This window comes from Schistocerca cancellata, chromosome 6, assembly GCF_023864275.1.
Source record: "Schistocerca cancellata isolate TAMUIC-IGC-003103 chromosome 6, iqSchCanc2.1, whole genome shotgun sequence".
Classification (NCBI taxonomy): domain Eukaryota; kingdom Metazoa; phylum Arthropoda; class Insecta; order Orthoptera; family Acrididae; genus Schistocerca; species Schistocerca cancellata.
Window position 1 is genome coordinate 401,686,539 of NC_064631.1, and position 25,200 is coordinate 401,711,738.

The 25,200-nt window shown below is 39.4% G+C and overlaps 1 protein-coding gene across 1 annotated transcript; it reads right to left on the reverse strand.

Moving 5' to 3' along the window:
* Positions 1-302: 302 nt before the first annotated feature.
* LOC126191337 (cytochrome P450 6k1-like) lies at positions 303-23,929 on the reverse strand. The gene is made up of 5 exons (XM_049932171.1): positions 23,891-23,929; positions 17,240-18,139; positions 10,425-10,655; positions 8,034-8,285; positions 303-702 (listed from the first exon to the last, which is right to left on the reverse strand). The coding sequence occupies exons 2-5, from the start codon at positions 18,129-18,131 to the stop codon at positions 524-526; spliced, it is 1,554 nt and encodes a 517-aa protein (XP_049788128.1). The 5' UTR covers positions 18,132-18,139; positions 23,891-23,929; the 3' UTR covers positions 303-523.
* Between the last annotated feature and the right edge of the window lie 1,271 nt (positions 23,930-25,200).

A 25,200-nucleotide genomic window follows, 5' to 3' on the forward strand; every position in this document is an offset into this window, starting at 1 on the left:
ATGTGCACGTGAACATACTATACATCTGCGTTGTCCTGACTGGCCACCACACCCACCTGGTATCTAAGACTCACAGCAGATGTAAATGTGTTTAGGGTTGTTATTTTTTGTGAAATTAATGCGAGTTGGATGAGTTGGACACGTCAGTGTATTTTGACCATGTGGATGCATGTCTAGGAGTATGCATACTTAAAACATTGGTACTATAAGTTTACAGAGGCTATATTTAATGTGAGGGAGTGTTGTTTATTCAGTTTTCTTGATCCTGATTTTTGGTTGCTTGAGTAAAGCTACAAGGAAAGTATATGAGTACAATTTTATTGCTTTTGAGTTCCATAGTAAATTTAATTTCAGTCTTTTGCTCAGAATCCAACGTGTGGAATTAATCACTGTTAACTAACACATTTAAGTTCATTAAGTGTAATACATCAAGATTAGGTCAGTACTTGATTACACAGTCTTTCACACTATTTAAATTTAGGTCGAGCATCCTATTGTGCTACAAGCTGTCGACTGTGGGTGTTCAACTTGCAGCCACTTGTCTTCGCTCCACCTTCAGGTCGATTCCGCCGATTGGTGTCAGAACGATGTTGTTGGGAGCCATGCGTAGATTCGACTGCTTGTCTCCAGCGGGCAGAAAGTCAAATTTTGACAGCAGCTGTATCAGTGCCAACTTCACCTGCATCAATCCGAAACGCATGCCTGCAACAAAATAAATGTGTCATCACTTCATTGTGGGTGTCACTGATAATGCTGTGTTATACCATGGAAGCGCTGTAACAAATACGTATGTATGGAAAGCTCGAACGAGCGTCCATTTGTATAGCCATTAGAACACCTGTCTTACTGTAGCTATAGGCGAACCCAAGTTGGCGCCCAGGCAAATTGTGCGAATCGATTCATTCCCTTTTCAAAAGATTTGAGTTGTGTTGAAATCAATTCTCAGCTAATTGCAGCGTTCGGATTTTACATCCAAAAGCAGTCACCCTCGTTCGGGTATTACGTGCGGATACTGTCACTCTTAAAGAACTTCCGGCTGGAGCGAGACTGATAGTTCTAATTAAGTGCACCGGTGTATCGGACTTAGATAAGACTAGGCCGTTTAAAAAATTGGGGTTCGTTTGGTTTTTACGTCCAAAAAAAAACGCCTTTTTTGGAGGTTTCTGAAGTGCGCCACTTCTGTACTTTAAACCTGTAAGACTCGGTTCAAACTTTGCAAGGATGTAGGTAAATGGATAAAGTCAAACTCAAACTTTTTGCGTCTAATAATTGTTATCTGTTGTAGAGATACGATAGATTAAAGCCGAGCTAAACGTAACTCGTAAAAGTCATTCTTACGTAAATAGTATGTGTGCAAACTGTTTAAAGTGAATGAAATCAATAAAAATCCCTTCTCACCATAAAGTTGAAAACTTAATACTAAAAATATAGCTTCATTTGGATTTCACGTGCAAAAAAACACGTTTAACATGTTTTTTTTGAATTTTTTTACGCGTGCCACTTCTATGTTTCAAACTTGTGCGAATCGGTTCAGATTTTCTAAAGAGGCAGACAAGCCCTGGTAGTTAAAAGTCGTCCTTGTTTTGTCAAAGTTTTAATCGTGTCACGACATAGCGGTCAGAAGTAGCACATAAAATACACGTAAAATACTGTTTTATACAAATCGCACGAGCTGGGTAGGTTTAAAGTGATACAGATGAAAATAACAAATATATTCTTATGGTAATTATAAGAACCGTTTGCAACAATCTTTCATCGTTCAGGTCTTATGTGCGAAAAGTGACGCATTTGATGAAACTGTGTTTCGCAGAAATGCGTTGTATTTTAAGCCTGCATTTGGATTTGATAAAAATTAGTCATTATAGTTGATTATTGTTTCTCTGTTTATAAAGATTTTGTTCACCACATGCAAAACAATTCATGCACCAAACCAAAACCATACCCAGCCCTGTATGAAATGATATGCTGCTTGAACGAGCATTTAAAGCTTTATCGATGACCACGCAGAAAATTTAACTAACCCGAAAATTCCTGTAAAAATAATTGTCAGAAAGAATTTTAGCTTATTTTTAATCAACGGAAAATGCTTTACAGCGTTTTCTTCAAATAATACTATACTACATTGTAGAAGTTATATTTTCGGACAAAACAAGCTTAAATTCGTTTATTTTGTTACAGGAATGAGAAGTTGATAGTATTTTGTCATGCATACGTTGTTTGGTTGTTCTGTTTATTTCTGCCAATCATACCCATCCTTATTTCGGATTAGTTGTTACATTATTTCATTCCGAAATTTTTCACCTGAGTTTTCCTAAAGGCGGTTCTTTATTTTTCATTTTTATTATTGCATACTTCAAAAACACAATGACAAGAATTTTAAGACAAGATATAATAACAAGATGTATGCTTTTCAGTAATTTATTATTTGTTGTGCGAATCGTTCACCTTGCGATGTAGTAAGTCTTTAAGTAAGTTTGTCTGTGTAATTTGGTCGTATCGTAAATTTATCTACACAATATAAACTACATAAATATATTATCATGAACTTCGCACAGTACTTAATATTTCACTCGGCATTATATCTATGTCTACTGTTATTTTGTGCACTGTATTAATTCTATATCGTTGTTTTCTTATCTTTGCATATAGAGTCTTATATGTATATAAAAATAATTAATAAAGCATACAAAAACTAAAAAATGAAACAAAAAGCTTCCTTCATGCATGTGACCTTGTCGTGGTAGCGATACTCGTGTGACAGTAGGCTATATAGGGCGGATCAACCATACCAGGCAGGTGACTGAAGAGAATCCAGAATAATAATGTACTATTCAAGCAACATCGTTAGAAAGATAATAAAAATCCTGTACTGGATCAGTCATCGTTTGAGTCAACAAGAATTAACATCGGTTGCCAAGCTATGGCGGTTTAGTGTCAAAATTATGGTAAAGTAAAAGCTGGGAACCAGAATGAAAAATGCTGCTATCACAGCCCAAAAAAGTCGAATGTGTCCTGGGCAGAGTTTGGGATCTAAAACAAGGGAACTAGGCTTTCGATTTATCTGGAAGCTTCAGAGGCATTTAAGTCAAAACATCTTGACATATTCACGCTTTTTTACGAGTTAACCCTAATTCCCCAACGCAGTGAGCTCTCTTAGCTGAAAGATGGTATATCTGCAGTTGCGATTTCCCTGATACTGTGCCCAAAATATATATGTAATAGGTAAAGACGTTTTTCAAGGGCTATAAAATTTTTGGCTGTAGATTTGTTCCTGGGGGACGCTAAAACATTTTTTTTTATTTCTAGCTGGGGAAGAGGAAGGGTTTGATTTTTATCCCTCAGTGGGACCATTTCTCCCAAAACCTACCCCTGTTACATGTGTGGTGAGGGGTGTTAGAACAAACAGACACAAATTTATGTCCTATTAGAGAGCAGGATGCATCTGCAATAGGAAGTATCCCAAAGTGGGGATGCACGCATCCTAAACTTTAATGATACGTATGACATGTATATGATATGTATGACATGACAATGTCATGTTGGATGACACGATGAAATGTGTCATGTTATACCACATGACATCATGTATCACGTTGCTTTACTCGGCACTCCATATTACATGACATGGTTACTAACAATAATAAGTAAAAATGTGTGAATATGTCAAGGCGTTTTGCTTCAAATGTCTTTGAAACTACCTCGTCAGTCAAAAAGCTAATTCCATTCTTGTACATGTCTGACTCTGTCCAGGACATATTCGCCTTTTTTGTGCTATGACAAGAACATTTTTCATTCTGGGAAACTTTCAGTCGTAAACTTTGGGAAAGAATCAAAGACGTAATTTCATTCATCCCAGAAAGGAATTCGTTCCACAAAGGAGTGTAACATATTTCTAAACATTTACTTATAGTGAACTAGTATTGATTCATACCAATCACTGAGAGGGATCAAACTTAAAAACAAACAAATCCTGAACTACTTTTTCTTAAATTTATATATATCCGACATACAGTGCCCATTCTCTTATAGGAGCAGTACGGAACTGAAAATTGAAATAAAAGTACTAGTCATATACTCCTTGATCAGTTTCCATTCCGTCGTTTGTCGGACGACATTTCGCAAAACACTCGATTTAATACTGCAATAGAATGAATTTTTATTCATGAATGTGTTGATCACACTTGTCAGAGTTATGAGAATGACCAGTTACGACTCTAATCATTCATCATCATAACTAAAACTCCAGAAAAGACAAAAACTATTATTAAATATAGTTATGAAGATATTGAAAAGGTCAAGATATAGAGAAACATAAAAATATACCCAGTGTGCTGCACGCGTTAGTTTCGTAACAAAATACTAGTCATAGTTTTATTTTTCTCTTCATATTGCCCTTTTTAATGTTTTTATAACTGTTGAACAATTTAACAGTAATTTTGCATATTCGTGATTTCTGTGTTTTTAATTCCAATGACGACTCAATAGAGCCAAAATCGGTTAACCGTCGTAACTCAACCAAATGTGAACAAGATATTTTTCGAATAGAGTGATGTATTGTATGTAGATCACATGTACCATTTAGTCCGTCCGTTTTCGTTCCAGGAGTATGGCGATCATGATGTAGCTTATTTCTCAACTCAAAGCGATCTCCATACTTTTTTGTTGTAGGTGAATGGTAAGGTGTTGTGGTCTTTCTGTCATCCAAAAAGAAATATACTCGGTGGTACACAAACAACAAATGTAGCAATGAGTTTGTTTCAGACAGTAGAGTGGAGAGATACAAAGTAGGTAATGGTGGATTCATCTACGAAAAATTCTGTGTTTGAACTTCGTCAGTTCTAGCAGATTTAATGCCAGTTGACTTCTTAATGGTCTCATTTTCGTATTAAAATTTGTCTTAGTGTACAGGAACAAAATCAAAACAAAATAAAAACACCATAATGCCTATGTTACGGGATTTGTACTACAGTATGGGAAATATGTGTATTATTTAAAAGGATTAACAGCAAACTTAAAAAAGGAATCAATAAACAAATAAACATATTAAGCAGTACTGATAAATGGAAACAAGAAAAGTAAAGGAATTTATGTTTTTTATTATGCAATCACATTTGTATTACTACATGAATTGCTTTAAGTGTATCAAATGATCAACTTCACATCAATATTCAGTACTTGATCTCAGCCTAGATGAGAACCATATATTGTCACTCACTGAGTGACAATGCACGTTCCTGAATGAGCACAGGACCACAATGCAACATGTCGATCAACAGATAATCTTTGAGATGTTAAAATCTGTGAAAGAATACAAACGTGGTTTCCTCTGGAAATAAACAAAATTTTGACACAGTAATAAATAAAAATTAGAATTCTGTCCACTGAGGAAGTACCATTAACACTGCTGTCCATTCAAGTTTCCCAGAATAACTGTGTAGCCTCATTTCAAAACATACTGGTGTGGCCCAAATTTTTATTTGTCTATGCACATTCCTAGCATAGTAGGAAGAGAATTTATGAACGGGTTTCACAGATATTATGTCATGCCATTTTTAATGTTTTGTTACCGATTCCAGACATTTTGCTTCAGTGGAGTCTATCAATTAATCAATAAGTAGCGCTTCTTCTTTTTTAATAAAAGTAAATCAGTTTGAACAACTGCGCAAAAAACAGCATGATCTCTGACAGTTTCTGACAGATAACGTGTTGCTGATTCACTTTAACTATGAGCGTAGCACCAGGGATAAAATATAGGGAGCGAAAGGTTATCTACTACTTGTACAGAAACCACAGTTATGAGAGTCGACGGACGTGAAATAGTAGCAGTTCGAAGTGAGTGAGACAGGCTTGCGATCCGTGCATTGACTAAGCTGTGAACGAAACCAAGGAAAATTTGAAAAGGGAACTAAAGTTCAGAGAGAAGAAACGAAAACTGTTTACTTTTTCAGAAGGATTTGTATTTTTTAAGACGGCAGAGGTCATGGAAGAGCACTGAACGGAATAGATAACGTCTTGAAAAGAGATTATAAGATGAACAGGAACAATGGAAAGCTGTCGAATTAATTCATGGGACTGTGAGGGATTAGATTAAGAAACGACCCACTAATAGTAGTAGCTGGGTTTTACTATTTGGAGAGCAAAGTAACTGACGATAACCAACTGGCAATAGTAACAAAAGCATTTTGCAGCAATTAAATTTTTTCACATCAAATACGTATTTAAATGTGAGAAAGTCTTTCCAAATTGTAGATTTTTTTGGAAGAGAAACGGACGATAAACTGTCCAGAGAAGAACAGAACAGAAGGTTTTGAAATGTGATGTTACAGGAGAATGCCGAAGAATTAATGGGTAGATAAAATAGCTAATAAGGAGGCATTGAACCAAATTGGAGAAAAAATAAATTCATATTACAATCTGGCTAAAAGAAGGGATGGCTGTACAGAACGCATCATGGAGCATTAAATAATCGCCAATTTGGTACTGGAGGGTAGTGTGTAGCTAGTGTGGAGGGGTGTTATCGAGGGAGAAAAAGGCACGGATACAGAATACAGCTTCAAATGGAAGTAGGTACCAGTACTTATAGACCATCATGGAAAGCTACATCAAAGGAGCCTTTGGACTTAAGAGCATAACAACAGCAATAATAATAGTGTTTGTAAATTTGGTGTGATTTAGTATTCCAGTATCTGACGTTCATCTCGACTGAACTAAGTATATTAACCTCAGGTACTTAAGTTTCTGGATTTTTTGGCAAAATCATAATAGGCACCAGTTTATCAATTGGTTGAGGAGTATTTTAAACACAGAGTGGGGCCACTGCTTTTTGACACTACTACATATAACGATGACGCTGGCACAGCTAATGCAAGAGGCCGTGGAAGCGGGCCAACCAGAGCCGACCAAACCCACTCATGTCAGGGTTATCTGCTGATACAACAAGAATTGCTTCTTTCGACACCAGGCAGTTACTACATTGCGGTCCAGGTGAGGATCCAGCGTCGTAATGACGACGACACAGCAGAAAGACAGCTCCACAGCTGTGCGGTGGCTTGAGTATTTCAAGCCCGAGCTGCAGGCTTTTTTGGGGCTAAGGGAAGAGAATCGACGCCTTTGAAAAACAAATATACACCAAGCTTGTATAAATACCCCTCCTTTTGGAATAGAATGCATGCAGTCTGGCAGCCGCAAGCACTGAGGAGAGGTCCATACCAGTCTACAGGTTGACATGGATGTACAAGATACCACCACGAGACTGGGTCTCCACTAACTGCAGGCCTACTGCTGGCTCTGAGTCATGTTGTGGACTTAGAGCCTTCCAGCCGTTGGGCCACCGCTGTTCTCACTTCCAGTCGCTGCCAGCCCCCTACCTCTGTTCGAGACCAGGACGGTGCAAGCGACCAACCACCTTCTCCTGCGTGGGCATATTGTCTCTGCCAGCTTCCGTCTGCAGGGGCAGGATCTTCCTCTTCGGGATCCACGGTTCGATTCCGCACGTTTTGAAACGTCCTGCCCTGAGCTGCGAGATTGCGTCCAGTCGACACACAAGTAGCCACACCCACCTCACGTCAGCGTTCCCGCTGAGTCGCTGGCATCACCATTTCTCCAGGCGGAGACTACAGGCCGTGTGCTTACAAGAGCACTTGTATCCTGCTGTCTTCAGCAGACGTTCTGGAGGGTGTTGCCACGACAGAGTGTATTTACAATTGTTGTAGTGTTTTCACTAATAAAATGTATATTCCGTCAACGATTTTTTCCAGTCAGTATGGTGGATGGCTACCAGGATTCCACCCATCGTTCTCTGTTTCCACACCAAGGGTGGTGAACTGTTTGCTCATGAAACTAACAACATAGTTCCACCAACCAACATACTGGCCATCCAGCCCCATCCATTACAACAATTATCTATGAATGTGCTGCATACTTCTGTTATTAACGTTTTTCTCGATAGTTCTGCGTCGTTTACACTAGACGGGAAAATATTTTCATACAGATTATGTAAAAAGTTCATAAAATATGAGGATTGAGTGACTCACCAATGCAAATGCGTGGCCCTTCGCCAAAGGGTAGATAGCTGTAAGGATGCCTGGATGCCTTCTGCTCCTCAGAGAAGTGCTCCGGGTCGAATTCCTCAGGGTTTCGAAAGAACTTGCTGTCGTGATGGAGTCCCATGACGGGAATGATGACCTTAGTTCCTTTCTCCAAGACGCAGTCGTGTCCTGGCAGTTTATAATCCTGTACCACCTCGCGATTGAGAGCTGGAACGGGCGGATACATACGAAGGGTTTCTGAAAAAGAAAAGGGCAGATGTTAACGTATAAGGCTTAGCAGGTGATGCACAGTGGCGCTTCATATAAAGTTTTAAATCTTCCCATAGCGATCTTAGTTAACTTGTAGACTGAAAATAAATCATAGAAAATGTGTGATCGTAATAATCCCACAATAGTAAGAGAAGATATGTCGGTCACTAGTTTCTAAACAGTCTGGCTTATGGCGAGTCAGATACTATGAGAAACACAGTTGTGGAATTATTCTTCTGAGGACTGACAAAAAAAAACATTATCCTGCAGATTGTAATGCCCATATCCCAAGATGATGTCCTCCTCTGTAGCTAAGTGAATGAATGCCATGTATAGGACCCAGGTTCGATTCCTGGTAGCGCCAAAGAATTTTTCTTGGTGGGAGGACTGGAATGAAGCGCACTCATCCTCGTAATGCCAATTGAGGAACTACTTGAACGAGTAGTAGCGCCTCCAGGTCACGAAACTTGACAACGGCCGGAGAGCGGTGTGCTGGCCCTAAGCTTCTGCATATCGCATCCAGTGATGCAATTGGCAGAGGATGGAACAGGAGTCGGTAGATGCTAATGGGCCCTCCACGGGCCTGTGTACGGAGTTTACGTTTACATATATCACCAGCAAATGACGAGGAAGGAGGGAGAATATATGTAGAAGTAGAGGAACTGATGGAATGTGGGAAGGTGACGTACCATTCACTTCCCTACGTGGTTGTAATGCTATTAGACAGAAGGCAGTGGAAAGCACTGCTGCTGCAGAGTATGATACTAATCAACAACAATTAGCGCATTTGAAACTAAAATGAAAACTGTTAATCTAGGGAGAAGAAGTATTACTGGTGTTAATACCTCTTCACGGCTTTTGAAATTCTCCCTGTATCATCTACATGCACTGTTGCAGTCAAGCAATTAAAAATTATAATTCTTGAGCGTATTTTGTAGTTGCAACGACAGAACAAAAATATCCTCAAGAATTATAAAGAAACTACGGACACTATGGCCACTCAAATGAAGAATAAAAACTATAAGTTTTTAATCGTAATACTGAAGTAAACTAGATTATCCCCGTCATCAACAGTAATAATTGTCTCCTCTTGGTTGATTAATAACAGCTAGCAACAAAACTGCGTAATGAATCTTCTAGGAATTGTAACAAATAATTATAAAAAATGTTCCAATAAATGCTTCAGGTTTTAAGGTGCTGTTAGAGCAAACCTTGTTGTTCTCTGTGGCTGATGAGCAACTAAGGAGCCTTGTGGGAAAGCAGTTACATACGTCCAATCTGCATGAATGAACAAATGAGAAAGACTTGTTTCTCTCTCTCTCTCTCTCTCTCTCTCTCTCTCTTTCTCTGTGTGTGTGTGTGTGTGTGTGTGTGTGTGTGTGTTGGTGTGTGTGTGTGTGATTGCGTTTGTATACGTACGCAGGACGTAGTATATAGTTGTATGTGATCAAAAAGTAAACAACAGAATCGGGTAATGGTAGGCAGCGATGAGACGGGATCTCAGACACATAAGCAAGCTTCTAAGGTTGGGACGTGATGGTGGCAACGTCAAAATTTGTAGATTGGTGGACGTCTCTATTTCTGTTTGTGTTCTTATGTGTTGTAAGGCTTTCATTGCACCAGTGCACCAATCATAACTTAGTCTATATTGTAAATACATGAAAATAAATATGAAAAGCAACACGTTATAGTAAGTAAACAAGGAAGTTGGGTAGTACTACTGAGTGTTTGGCTTAATTTTTTTCGAAGCTTATCATAAATTCCTAATTATCAGCTCGAAAACAATAAAATTACATATTTAATGTTTTGTTTGTATGTGGTTACGTGTCTGCAGTCCTGCTACACATTGAAATCCAAGGACTACTGCAGGACGCCACTACAGACACAGAAGTGAAATATCACGGCACTGTGGCGTAGGGCTTCCCATGTGTACCGGGGCTGCAGACATGTTCCAGAAAATAAACAAAGAAATATTATGTAATTCTTTATTTAGAAATGATAATGAAAACTTTGTGATCACCCTCGACGTAATTTAAGCTCTCCCCTGTTAATGGCCTTAATGTGTTCACAGCTCCACTGTAACTGTGATAATGTATGAGCAGTAATAACCAAAAGCATATAACGTACCGTTCACCACCTTTTCCAAGTATGGCATCTCGGTCATAATAACTTCGTACGTCACATCACCGTTGGTCTTTTTCAGCATGTCGTCAATTTCTTCTTGCAGTTTCTTCTGGATGTCCGGGTGTTTAGAGAGCTCGTACAGGCAGAAGCTTACGGTGGTGGAGGAAGTCTCGAACCCAGCGAGGAAGAACACCCACGCCTGCGCTGCCACCTCCTTAGTCGTCAGGGTCTTTTCTGCCAGGGACAAAGTGTGTTCGTAAAGAAACTGTAACATACGTCGTAAATCAAATACTCTTAGTATTACGAACTGTCTTCCTACTAGGAGTCAAGGGACGTTAGTATCTGAACATTTCCACCCTGTAAGCTTAAGTAAGTGGAAGTTGTGCTTTCGAAATGTTCTTATATTATAACTAATTGTAATAGCAACAACAATAGCAGAAAACTTTACTGTAACCCATACTACGAGTAAATTCATACTATGGAGAAATTAAATTAAACGATTTATTGCAGCAAAATAGCCATTGTAGTTATACATTAGATTACAATCATTTGAGAGTATATTACAAGGAGTGTCTGCATAATTCTTAGCAGTAGATTACATTCAGTGCAGGTATTATAATAGATTATCATTTGAAACATTTATTGCATAGTCTCTAATTCATCTGGTCCTCTTGTTGCATATTTCTATATGGTATCTCTCACAAGACTGTCCACATAGTGTACACTTGTGGTATATTGTATTTGCACAAATTTCATGGTGGAATCCGTGTACTGCGAGTTTTGTAAGTACGTGTCTCAAAATTTGCTGCTGTCCAAATGCGGTCGATCATGGCCCCGGATCCATAGAATTCCATTACTACTTCCTCTCTTTTCTTGAGTAGTGATCTTAGTAGGTTCTCCGATGCTGATATGTTGGAAAGTAAGAACCTTGTCCTTAGATCCTCTATGAGGAAAGATTCTCGGGCGAGAAGGTAGACTAATCTTGGTCTTGTGGTTTTTGTTACCCCCAATGCTCTTTTGATATAGGTTGCTTTTACTCTTTCCAATGTTTCTAAGTTCTTTTCATTTAGGTTTATCCATATGATTTCTATCCCATAAGCCACTATCGGTATTATTTTTGATTTGAAGAGTGCCATAGCTGTGTCTAGATTTAGTGTTCTGATGGAACTTATTTCGTTTATCGCTCTGATGGCCTGTGTCGCTTTCTCTGTTGTGTGTTTAGTGAAGCACTTTGCGGACGGCTGGAGTGTTATCCCTAGACATTTGTAATCTTTTGTGACAGATATTTGCTTTCCTTGTAGTGCAATTCTTGTCGTTTTTGGGATTTGCCCACCTGGTCTGAATACCATCATTTCCGTCTTGTCGGAGTTGATTACGAACTTGTGTTTTGTACACCATTTTTCCACGTCTTCTATAGTCTCCTGTAGTTTCTTTAAGTTTTTTGAGCCTATCACAATGTCGTGATGGAGAAAATAAAGCACAGTCTTAAAGAAGGTATACATTCATTTCTGCAGGATGTTTAGGACCGTGTGTCTCTTACTCTCATATGAGGTAGTGTTAGTGTAAATTAAAAGAAAGTCCTGTGAACGAATGTCCGGCAAAAAATACTTATTAAGATACGAACCATTTTACTTGTTTCAAGAACTAAGTTGATAGCTTATTTCTCACAGTTGATTGTCTCTACGCCTAGTCTTCAGACTGTGCTAATGTAAGTTACGACCGGATTCTGACAATGTATACCGATGCGAAATGCTGAACACCTGCAATTCATAGATTGCATTTTACTGGTAGACTAGCAGAGTACCCATCGTTGCCCAGCTAAGTATTTTTTCCGATCTCATATTTGTCGATGCCCTCCTTTCCCCTTTCTGCCCATCTCCTCCTTCGTCACTTTCCTGCCCACCTACTCAACTCCCTCTCTGTCCACCTCCTCCACTCCCCACTCTCTGACCATCTTCCCCTCTTTTCTGTCTCTGTCCATCTCCTCCTCTCCCCACTCTCTGTCCTCCGCCTCTTCCCTTTCTCTGTCAATTTCCTCCTCTGACCCTCTCTGTTCATCCCCTTCTTCCCCCACTCTCTGCCTTTCTCCTCCTCGCCAGTCTCTGTCCGTCTCCTCCTCTTTCCTGTCTATCCCTTCACCCTCTCCCCTTCCTCTGTCATTTTCTCCTCTGTCTCTCTCTGTCCACCTCCGACCATCTTCCCCTCTTTTCTGTCTCTTTCAATCTCTTCCTCTCCCCTCTCTCTGTCCCTCTCCTCTTTCCTTTCTCTGTCCACTTCCTCCTCCGCCCTTCTCTGTTCATCTCCTTCTTCCCCCACTCTCTGTCTTTCTCCTCCTCGCCTGTCTCTGTCCATCTCCTCCCATTTCCTGTCCATCCCATCACTCTCTCCCCTTCCTCTGTCATTTTCTCCTCTGTCTCTCTCCGTCAATCTCCTCCTCCCCCACTTTCTCCACATTATCACGCTCACCCCAAGAGGAGGCTGGTGATTCTAAACTCTAGCTTCTAGATTATTACTAATTTGTTTAAATCGTTCCAAGGATTTAGGATAACTTTTTTACCCACGTCAGACATATTTCACATAAATTTAACATGTTTTACATGTATTTGTACACATTTTTCTTCTGTATCTCTAGCGAGTTCCGCCCTGCAGCTTCATTTTCAGGCGCCATGTAGCCTGAACTTTGCGTCGTAGAATGATGTAATTTTGCAGGTGCATCCAGTGGTATATGTGGCTACTGTCTGCGAAATATGTCGTGAACAGGGTTTGTAGTAAAGAAGTAATAAGTTAAAACGTCATACATACTGTAGCAGGTTTTCACGTATCTCTGTATCTGACGCCATATCTCTTGACATATGTGTCGTATAATGAGAGATTTTTCTAGGTACATTCAGTGTTTCAAACAGAATTAGTAGCAACGATGTAATAAATTTAAACGTGTTGCATGATGTGGTCGTTTTTCATGCAACTCAGTGTTTATGGCGTCATATCTTCTGAACTGTGGTTCGTATAATGATATAATCGTGCTCATACATTCAGTGGTATACGTGAAGAGGGTCTAGAAAGTTTGTTGCGAATTCAGTCAGTAGGAAAGACAAAATAAATTAAAACGTCATACTTCATGCTGCAGATTCACTGGAGGAACAACGAAAATGTAGAAAGCAATAAACTTGTTTCCTTTCCACGTTCTGTGGGGGTCGTCAGCGATTAAATTATGGGTATTCACGACTGGTGGAGTACACAGCTTTTTCACCCCCATCCCACCCCATCCCATTTGATAGGTAGGTGGTTATTATCACCACACCGATGATTTACAAACGGTAAGTGATATGCGTATCAGGTTTGGTTGAAATCAGTCCGTCGGTTTAGAAGGAGATGTGCAACATACATACATACATTCCTTTTTGTAACATGTGTGTATAAGGCGGGTTTGATGTACAGTAGTACGGCCAGATGCAAATCCTTGATCTATTATGGAATCAAAGCATCATATTCTATTTAGTATCAGTGTGTTAGCGGCAAGACTGTCTGATCATGCTCACAGGGCTGTGCACTTTACCAGAATAATAACAAATGCTGTGTATCACTTATTTCTGCGTGGCAAATTACCTGCCCTATTGAAGAACATTTACCATGTAGAAGACAGCGTTCAAAATCCTACTGTACCAGTACGTTACTCTTTGGGAAGGTGAGCTGAAGAACGAATAGTAATCACATCAAGCACTAGCCCAAGAGCTTAAGTCCTGCTTAAGTGTCTCTGTAGGTCATAGTATTTTTTTTATTGAAAGTGTATTTGTACTCTGTTATCAAAAGTATTTAGATTTTAAACAAAGTAATTGATTAATGGAACACCACATCTGCGCAACGGTACCCCTCCTCCAGCCCAAAACCCACTTCACCTAAATTCTGGGAGAACTTCAGCATTTAAACATAAGATGACAAAATATCTTTTAGACGTAACCAGGAATATAACACCCAACTACGTATTGGCCCACAACAGTCACTCAATAGCTATCACACCAAACTACACACAACTCAGTACTAACCACCTGCACATGTATCTTAGTAAATAACAAGAGTTGTATTTCTGATATTTGATACAAAGGCCACTGAGCTGTCGTCAACTTTGTGAGTTTGAGCCACATCTTGGGCCGCAAAAAAGAATGATGATAATTGCTACATGCACCACAGAATGACACCACCAGTCTTGACCTTCATATGCGTGCACTACCAAGTGCACTATTCGGATTAACTTTTGAAAACATCATAATATAATGCATAAAATAAGCATTTCCTGCCTATTTTGCCCAGCTCAATAATGTATACGTTAACCTGTAGACGAGTTGATGAGCGCTAGTGATGGCAGTTTACCATTAATTCATTAATAATGGTAGTGTAAAATTCCTTATTACGAGATTTAGTCTCACTGTCCTTATCTGTATCAACGATTTAGAAGAAAACCTGAGCAGTCGGCTTAGGTTGTTTGCAGATGATGCTGTCGTTCATCGTCTAGTAAACTCATCAGAATATCAAAACAAACTGCAAAGCGATTTAAAGAAGACATCTGAATGGTGTAAAAATTGGCAATTGACCCTAAATAATGAATAATGTGAGGTCATTCACATGAGTACTAAAAGGAATCCGTTAAATCTCGGTTACACGATAAGTCAGTTTATTCTAAAGACCGTAAATTCAACTAAATACCTAGGAATTACAATTAAGAACAATTTTAATTGGAAACAACACGTAGAAAATGTTGTGGCGAAGACAGACCAATGACTGCGTTTTATTGGCAGAACGCTTAGAAAGTGTAACAGGTCTCCTAAGGTGACTGTCTGCACTAAGCTTGTGGGTCGTCTTTTGGAGTACTGCTGGGCGATCTGCGATTCTTACCAGATAGGATTAACGGAGTACATCGTGAAAGTTCAACGAAGAGCAGCACGTTTTGTATTATCGTGAAACAGGGGAGAGAGTGTCACAGACACGATACAGGATTTGGGATAGAAAACATTAAAACAAATGCGTTTTTCGTTGCAACTGAATCTTCTCACGAAATTCCATCACCATTGTTCTCTTCCGACTGCGAAAATATTTTGTTGACGCCGACCTACACAGGGAGAAACGATCATCATAATAAACTAAGGGAAATCAAAGCACGCACGGAAATATATAGTTTCTCGTTTTTTCCGAGCGCTATTCGAAATTGGAATAATGGAGAGTCATTGTGAAGGTAATTCGACGAATCCTCTGTAATTTGCAGAGTATCCATGCAGATGTAAATGTAGTAATGTCCTGTTTTAAACCTCAAAACCTTCCTACAGGTATAGCATGGAACGAGAGCAAGAAACACTATTGAATGGATGAAGTAATAAACCTTTTCGAAAAGGGAAGATTGTAAAGACAGAAACCTAGACAGATCGGCTTGATGCCATAAAGCAGGCCACTTACGGCAATACACTGACCTAGCATTGCACCATGGTGTCCTCTGGGATTTGCCATTCACTTGCCAGTCAGCACCCAGACGATTACTGTAACCAGGGAGAGTATGACATTCAGAATACACGACTTCTGCAGCCGTGACGCCACAACAAACCCGTTTTTACATGAATAAGTACCAGCTGTCTGGCCTGGGTTGGCTTGTGTCAAAGTAATGAGTCATCCTGTCATAATTTTGTCATACTGTTGGCCTCCGCTTTCTGCCGCCACTCTGCCATCATACTGACAAGACCGCCTGCCTAAAGTGCCACTTGCTGGGCCGGACATGAGACCATCCTAACCACTGAGGTACAGGTCAGCTGGCAGTCTGTGTTTGCACCCCAAATGTCTGTGCCTGTCTCTAGCCTCAGCTGAGAATGGCTCAGCAACGACACTAACGTCATAACAACAGGAGACTGCGGTATCAGCCCTGATGCTACTCAGCCGCTGATTCAGGTTGTGTCATGTTGGGACTGCATCGAGCCTAGCAGCAACAGGCATTCTACTGCAGTGCTTCACTGCTGCAGAGTCCAAGTGTCTAGGCCCATCTTCCAGCCACTTACAGATGAGGGCTCGAGCTTAAAATAAATTAGTAAAAGGGTTCTGCTACCTAAGAGTGGCCTCTGTCAGCCCATCTTACCATACTCCACCAGACCATGCCCACATCCTAAACATTCCCAAAATAACACTCTAGGGAAAATAAGATGCCAGCCGCTGATGACTCAATACAGTGCATCATAAGACTAGACGTTCCACAGAGTTGCTACCATTGAAGATTCTATATGGAGATCGCCAACGTAATTTATTTGTTCATCTACATATTCGTAATGAAGAGCATATGGATGTGTCAGTGAAGATGTAGCTGATAACAAGAAGGTTGTCTATTGGTATTAACATCGCTCTTACAGTAGAAATTAGTCGTGGGTGAACAGATTTCGGAAACAGATGTTATCCAAAAGTATTACCACACGTTAGAGAGTCACATATGATTAAATTCATTTGACTGCCAAGTTCTAAACTATGAGAGATAATCATTACAATTTTATTATCGAACTGCAGTATGTAATGATGTGTTAAAATATCAAGGGCATTAAATCTCATGTCATTATATGGGATCTTTGCGATGTATGATGGAAATGAGAGCAGAACAATAATATCTTAATACAAAGACATATAAGATTAACAGCCTAGATAATTCCTTAAATTAACATTTCAATATTAAAAAAAAATTGTATCCACTAATAAATACTTGTTATGTATAGTATTCTTCAACAGACTTCATAATTCCCTAAATTAAAGTTTCAGTACTTTTTTAAAAACCATGTGCACTAAGAAATAGGACTTACGTTCAGAATTTTTCCGCCCAGTGATTGAGAAGCTGTCATCCACGTATCCATTGTTCTTCAACTGAATCATCAGCTGCAGGAAGTCCTTTCTTATGACCCCTGTCTCCTCTCGGTGTTTGACTGCGTCCCTGACGACCTTTGTGAAGTAGTCTGTGATGTCCTTTGGCGTGAAGGCTATAGGCAAAAGTGTGCGTAGTTTTGGATTGGAGAATCCCAGAGCCTGTGTCAGGTATGTACGCAGAGATGGCTTGAAGAAGCGCCTGCCCCATTGCCGGAACTCCGCCTCGGGGTTGTGCTGGCTGTCAACGTCGATGCCGAAGGCGCAGGAGGCAATGACGTCAGTGGCGTAGCGGGCAATCAGCTCGCGGACCTCCACAACACTGCCCGCAGGTATGACGTCAGCCAGAATCTGCGCACAGTCGCGCACTATGCCGAACATGGCGCGCATTTTTCCCGACGTGAACGTGGGCGTCAGCTTCTGTCGCAGACCCTTCCACTTGGTTCCTCCGAGGAAGAAGAGGTGCGCCGTCAGGTGATCGGTCTCCTCGTCTACATAGATGCCCCGGTCGGGAAAGTAGTTAAAATCCTTCACTATGATCGTTTTGATCAGCTCCGGATCCCTCACAATGAGAAGAGGGTTGTTTAATGAGTAAATACCGACGACATCCTTGCCTTCTGCTTCGAAATAAATGTCCCTGAGATCCTCACCAGGGCTTTTTTTCATTAGCGCTGTGTTCCAGCCATTTCCCAGCGGGAAAAACGGCTCCAAATATGGCAGACCTTTTTTCTTCCAGTAAGTGTAATTGATTTTAAATGTAACGTATAGTATCGCAAAAAACGTTGACAGAAGGGCCAACGCCTCAGTCACCCATGAGTCAAAGATAATAGCCATTTTGGTTCCTAGAGAAATAAAAAGAGGAAACAGAACATTAGTATAACAGGATTATATTCATCATAACACGTTAATATTTATTTCCTGGCTGTGTTGTTCATGCAGTCGACTGCTACAATGTAAAAGTAACAGTAAAATAGGCTGTTAACTTTATTCCAGTGACTGCATTACAAGTTGGCCATGCACAGTGGCCGCGCGTGAAGCGCCATGTCACGGGCTGTGCGGTCCCTCCGCTGGAGGTTCGAGTCCTCCCTCGGGCATGTGTGTGTGTGTGTGTGTGTGTGTGTGTGTGTGTGTGTGTGTGTGTGTGTTGTTCTTAGCATAAGATAATTTTTTAGTTTAAGTAGTGTGTAAGTCTAGGGCCGATGACCTCAGCAGTTTGGTCCCTTAGGAATTCACACACATTTGAACTTTGTTAGCTTGCATTCAGCATCCCTAAAATGTATTTTACATGTGACCACATTAGTGTGTTTTTCCCTTGATACACTATGAGAGTTATTATACTTCTAAGATAAAACAATGAGCCTTACAGTTTTACTCTTGACATTGCCTTATATATTTAATGCAATAGCAGAATATGAAAAACTAAAAACTAACAGAATGAATGAAAAACGTTGGGTGTCTCTCTCCCACACGTCTCTCTATTTTAGATCTATTGAATATTTGAGGTTTGACCATAAATAATATGGTATAAACATCACGAAGAAATTTGAAACTGGTTCCTAGGAAATTCTTTATTTTTGCAGTTGATATCTTCGGAAAAAGAAACTAAACTGTTCTAACACTCATCAAATGTTAGATGGGTGGGAAAATGTGTGGAAAAATTAAGCACATGTTACTGTGTAGTAACAGACGCAGATAAAATTCAGTATATTCAATCTCCATTGCCACAACAGATTTGTAGAAAAATGTGAGCTATTCCAACATAGTTACACCTGCCATATGGGATGTAACACAGGATAAGGAACACTGTGATTTTTTCGGCAGAACTGTTTCTCTAGGCTTAGATGTGTGTGTTTCATTTATCACTAATTCATGTTTCAGCAGTATGAATTTTTAGCCATAGTCCATAAATTCTGTATGGTAAAATATCTGCTTAACGTCACATGTTAATGTGATGACCACTTTTTCTGTCCAGACAGAAGATTTATATATTCTTCGTCATGCAAAGCAAATTCAGTTTTATAAATTACCAGTCAGCCCTTCGAAACACGTTGGACAGCAGTACATTTGTCTAAATTTTAACTTGTGGCAGTTTTGTATTTGCCAGTAAGTCTTAAATAAATGTTTGACTTTTACTTATTTTTCTTATTCCTTTCAGAGCTGCCCCAACATCACCAGCTTGCCACGAACCTAATATGTGATTTCACAAGTTACTATTGCACAGTTATTTAGTGGTCCATGAAATAGCGAACAGATAGATAATGGTATTCGCACCACAATATTATACTAAAGGACCTTCACTGAGGTACTGGTTTAAATAACCTGCGTTAATTCTACGAGTGTGGAATTTCATCTCATGGAAACTTCCTGGCAGATGAAAACTGTGTGCCGGGTCGAGACTCGAACTCGGGACCTTTGCCTTTCGCGAGCAAGTTACCAAAATATACAATGTATCATACGCATAATCACTGGAAACAGAAGGTTTACAGTTCTTTTCGAAATAATGCTGGTTTTTGTAACAGAAATAAAGGGGGCGTGGTGGCATACATGACCATAACTTTAAAATTTTGTTTATAAAAGTAATTTTCCTTTGAAACCCTATAATGTATACATCAATGTAATAAGAAAAGACTACAGAATTAAATAAAGTCATAAAAAATTCGGTTTTTCCACCATTTATAAGTACCCTGAATCCTTAAATAGATGTCTACAAAATGATCGTGAGCAAGCACCACATAATATTCACACAGCATCTTTTTGAGCGATGAAGACTTTCTTTCTTAAAGATGAGTTACCCCAGAACGTTACTGCATATAATACCACTGAAAGAAAATACACAAAATACATCAACTTACAGATTTGTCTCTTCCCAGGGTTTGCAATGAATCTCAGTGAAAATGCGGCTGAACAAAGTTGTTATAGGAGTTCCAGAATGTGCTTTTTCCAGTTCAAATTCTCACTGATATAAGCAGCTAAAAGTTTGGAAGTTTCCACTTATTTATTATTTCGTCACCATGTGTTACACTTATCATAGGTGTAGTATCTTTAGGTGTACAAAACTGAATTTGTTGTATCCTTTCGAAATTGAGAGTGAGACCAGTCACAGAAAACTACTGAATGGTACTTTTAAGGACACTGTTTATCATTTCTTACGATTACAATACTACTGTCATTCCCAAAAAGGACTAATTCTGTTTGTTTTGTATTAAACAAAAGACTATTTTCATATGTTAGGGAATTCAGTGGACCTAAGATTAAGGCTTGGAACCCTATATGTGATTCTTCCTCTGTTAGAAGAATGTTTACTGATTACATTGACTAAATTGCCAAGTACAACTATCTATATTCTTCTCATTAGCTATGACATTATCCAGTGGTTGTCTATACTATCAATCCCATAAAATCCCAATTTATGTAGAATATTCTGATTCACATAGCCAAATGCCCTAGATAGGTCGTAGAACATTTCAGCCAGTGCTATTCTAGCAAAATTTGGTGAGTGATTGTGTAAATGCCATTCTCGTTTGAGCAACTCTTGTGAAATCCCTACTGTGATTTACTGAAGACATTTTTGTTGCTTAGGTGGAATACTATTCTAGAATACGCCACCTCCTTAAAACTTTTGGAAAAGGATCTCAGTAGTGTAGTAGGTCAGTAGTTACTGACATCTCTCCTATCACTTTTGTTATGGAGGTGTTTGACAACGGCATATTTCAATCTCTCTCTAAAAAAAAAAATGTGTTGGGTTAGTGAAGCATTGCATGTTTAAGATAATACAATACTTATTATATGGGAAGAATTCTGTAATAACCTGATGAACGTTCCATCAAATACAGATGAGCTTTTATTTTTGAGTGGCTATTTTCATAACTTCAGAAGGTGAGGTTAGTGAGATATTCATATGACTGAATGTTACGAAAGTTGCATTCTCTTTAAACCGCTGTAAGTTTTCTCTTGTGCTGTTTGTCCCTGTATTTTCTACTACATTTAAGAAATGATTGTTAAACATATCTGCTACCTCTGCCTGATTATTTATAGCCATTCCATTTAATTCAATAGTGATGGTGCTCTGTTCCAGGGCCTGTTGCCTGGCTCACATTTCATTACATTCCACATAGCTCTAAGCCTATCGTGAGAATAACTTATTTCTGATATAATATGCGAGTTTCTTAATTTTCAAGAACTTTTCTTAGTAACTTTGAGTAAGTTTTGTAATGTGCTACAAGTGTAGGATCTTTACTTATTCTTGCAAATGAAAACATTTTCCTTCTCTTTCCACATGACGTATTGAGCCATAGTCATCCATGGTTTTCTGCATGGCTGTTTAAAGTCCTTTCTGACTAGTTCATGTGAAAGGCTGCACCAAATAATGACAAGGATTTATCATGAGGTAGATTAAATTTTGTGTCAGCATTTGGTTAATTTTTCATTCCAGGTCATCTCTTATAACCTTTCTTTGGTCAGAAGTTTAGCCCAAGATATCACACAGCTTTCACGGCCTTACTGGTCTTTTACGAGACACGATATAGCTCAAGATAGTGTGATTCGTCACAAAGAGAAATAGAGAACGTGCTGCTGTGTTAACAGAACCACACATGACAACAATGTACAAGATAAAACCGCTATCCTTTACCGTGCGCAAATCCTTGTGAGCCACATAGAGATAGGATGCCATCACATATGTTCCCCAAGGCTTGCGAAGCAACGTGTAGTCAAATAAAAACTAGGATTTGCGACTGAAGGTGGTTTATTTTCTAATTAACAAAAGTTATACAGTCACAGAAGTAACAATGACAACTACAGATAAAACTAAGTAAGGCAAAAACACAACGACATTACATCTGCTTCACTCGAAATATTGTGTATATATATATCAACTGATCAAGGTTCGTAGCTACGTGTGGGAGAGAGATTTCAGTAGAGAGGATCAGCTTGGGACCAAATTTTACTATATATAATCGATACAAAATTTCACTACTGAAATTTTGAGAAAGGACATAATAACTTAGAGCAAAGATCATAGTTTACATACACTCTAAATCAAGAATCAATCCAAGAAACTAACAAAACTATTAGAAAAAGAAAAACTATATCTCTTAAAACAAATTATTTGACTAATAAGACAATAAACTACGCGCATGTTGGCCTGCAGTTTTATAATGTTGCTTTTTACGTGAACGGCAGTGTGGTGACGAAGTTATTTTACCACGTACAGAATTTCCATTGCACAGAAACCACAAGTTTATGAGCCCGAGAAAGGCATAGACGACATTTCATAAGAAATTCTATGACTAATTTTTCTAAGCCACTGTCGCTACATCCGACATTCCTGTCAAATTTTGACTAGCCCGTAGTGTGTTTCTACAAGTAAGACAGGTGATAACCGTCAACAACATCATTCACCACGATCATTTAACTACAATTTCTCAATTAATCGGAAAAATAACAAAGACAATCTCGAGAAGGTGGCGCTACGCCATTTCTGAACTACATGTACTGATTTAATATCTGTTTCACAAAACAGCCACAAACATATCTCGAGGGAGGTCGTCGACTGCGCTATTGCTCTCACAGTGTGTATGTGACTCTATGATAATACAACTCCAGCTTTTTTTTTTAGCTGAATTTAGGTCTATTGGTAGGAGGTATACCATTTTGTTGTCCGGGTCCGGCAGAATCTAAGTTAGGCGAGCGTATAATTTCTCACATCTTTTCAGATCGTTGACTGAACAAACCATATGCGCCTCACAGTACACAGTTCCTTCGCGCTTTTATCAATCTGATGAAGGAAAATATTTGAACAATATTTCATAACGAACGCATAGCTTTAATGCACCATAAACTGAAATAAGGAATTAAACTTGTAAAAGAATAATACTGTGAATCAACAGTTCGTAATGACTAACATAATAAGCTGTTCTTACATAAACACAGTCACACGACTAATATTCCATATTATTTACGGTAACGATGTGCTAATTCTAGCAGTGCAGGAATCACGTCTGAAAATTTACACCGACAGTGTAAGCTATTGTGAGTTTGCATATTACCCGAGGCACAATAACAAGAAGAGGTCTGGACAAACTTTAAAGTCGATCTCTACGACGGCGAACTGCTTTGCACTAAAGGAAACTGTCTGAAATTATTCTGTGAGTACGCAAAAACTTATAAGCTATAAATGAAAACGGATGGAATCGGTGAGTGTGGCAGAGCCATTGTACCACAAATTTCATCATTTCTTGTAGCCAGTTTCAGTAGAATATTGTACCCATTAGATATAATGAACACAAGGAGGCATGACAAACAGATTTTCTACCACCCTGTCATTTTTACTCTGTTATGACAACTGAACCAGATAGAATGGGATGTTTTATGACAAACCATAATATCTGTATGATAGAGCACTGTAGTTTCGCATGTTACTCGTCAGTTGACAATGTGAATTAATGTTTAAACTACGCACCTGTTCTAAGTTTATGGGTATTTATGTACTGTCGTTTATTTACTACAAACGAGAGTAAATTTGCGTGTACGGAATGAGATCGGTCACAGAATGAAAACTGCAAACTATGGCAATAGGATAGAGCAATACTTGCCTGCTGCTGAGCCAGTTGCTGCCGCGGAACTCTGTACGATATATTCTGCACGCTGCTTATATATGCGGCTGAAGGTCACATTTTCGCGAGTCATGTCTCCACGTGACTACTCACGAGATAAAGAGATGCGCCTGCCTCGCGAATACTAAAAGGCTTACATCTGTGTACAGTAGACGTTTTCTGTAGCTGTCTGACAGAGAAATCAAACGACGTTACTGATGATTCGTCACATTTGAATACAAGGTTCAAATGGCTCTGAGCACTATGGGTCCCCTAGAACTTAGAACTACTTAAACCTAACTAACCTAAGGACAGCACACAACACCCAGCCATCACGAGGCAGAGAAAATCCCTGACCCCGCCGGGAATCGAACCCGGGAACCCGGGCGTGGGAAGCGATAACGCTACCGCCCGACCACGAGATGCGGGCACATTTGAATACAGTAACCAACACGTTTTACAGAAAGATGTGCGTGTCTTCTGTCATGTCGCACATCCACATCTGAACTCCACATGATGTACCAATATTATATTTCATGCGTGAGAAGAAATATCGCAAGTACCCTCATTCTCAACATTTCGAGAGTCCACATTCGAACATAAAAGAAACCTTTGTTCCCAGTTTCTGAAGCACGAGGTGAAAGGCGTAGTCCGTGCCTTCAGTCGTTTTGGTTCGTGGGCTCTGGGAATACAGAGTCGTTCTAGTACCACCTCCCAATGAAGCTTGTTGGACAATTCTTCTTCGATCTAGCACTGACGAAGAAGAGTCGTAATGTAGGGCGCAGCTCTTCTTCGAATCTTCGTTCGACCGTTAATCCTACTTGATTTGAGTCTCAGATCCCTGAATAACATTGACGAATTACAAGAACGAGCGACAGGTAGGCGATCTTCTTCGTGAATGAGTTAGTCTTCCATATGACTCTTCCTATCGTCTATCTTCTCCAGCGCTAGATTTATGTGATCTCTCTACAGGTACGATATTACGCCAGTATTCAGTCTTCTCCAATCACAAAACCTCAGATCAATGTGTAAGACGTAGAAGCAGAATGACGAAATGATAGGCTTTAAACTTTGCTCCTACACGAACACTGACTGCTACGTCAGGGAACTTACGTAAAGGAATGGAACAGCAGTTTGTTACTGTCGGAATAATGGGCGCAAAAAGTTCAGTATCACTAAATTTATTCCCACATTCATTATCCTAGACTGAACCTGGAATTGTGAAATGATGCTTCAGACTGGTGTTATATTCGTTTGAAAGTCATCCACAGTTTTCACCTTATGCCCTTCCTTCTATATATAAACACACA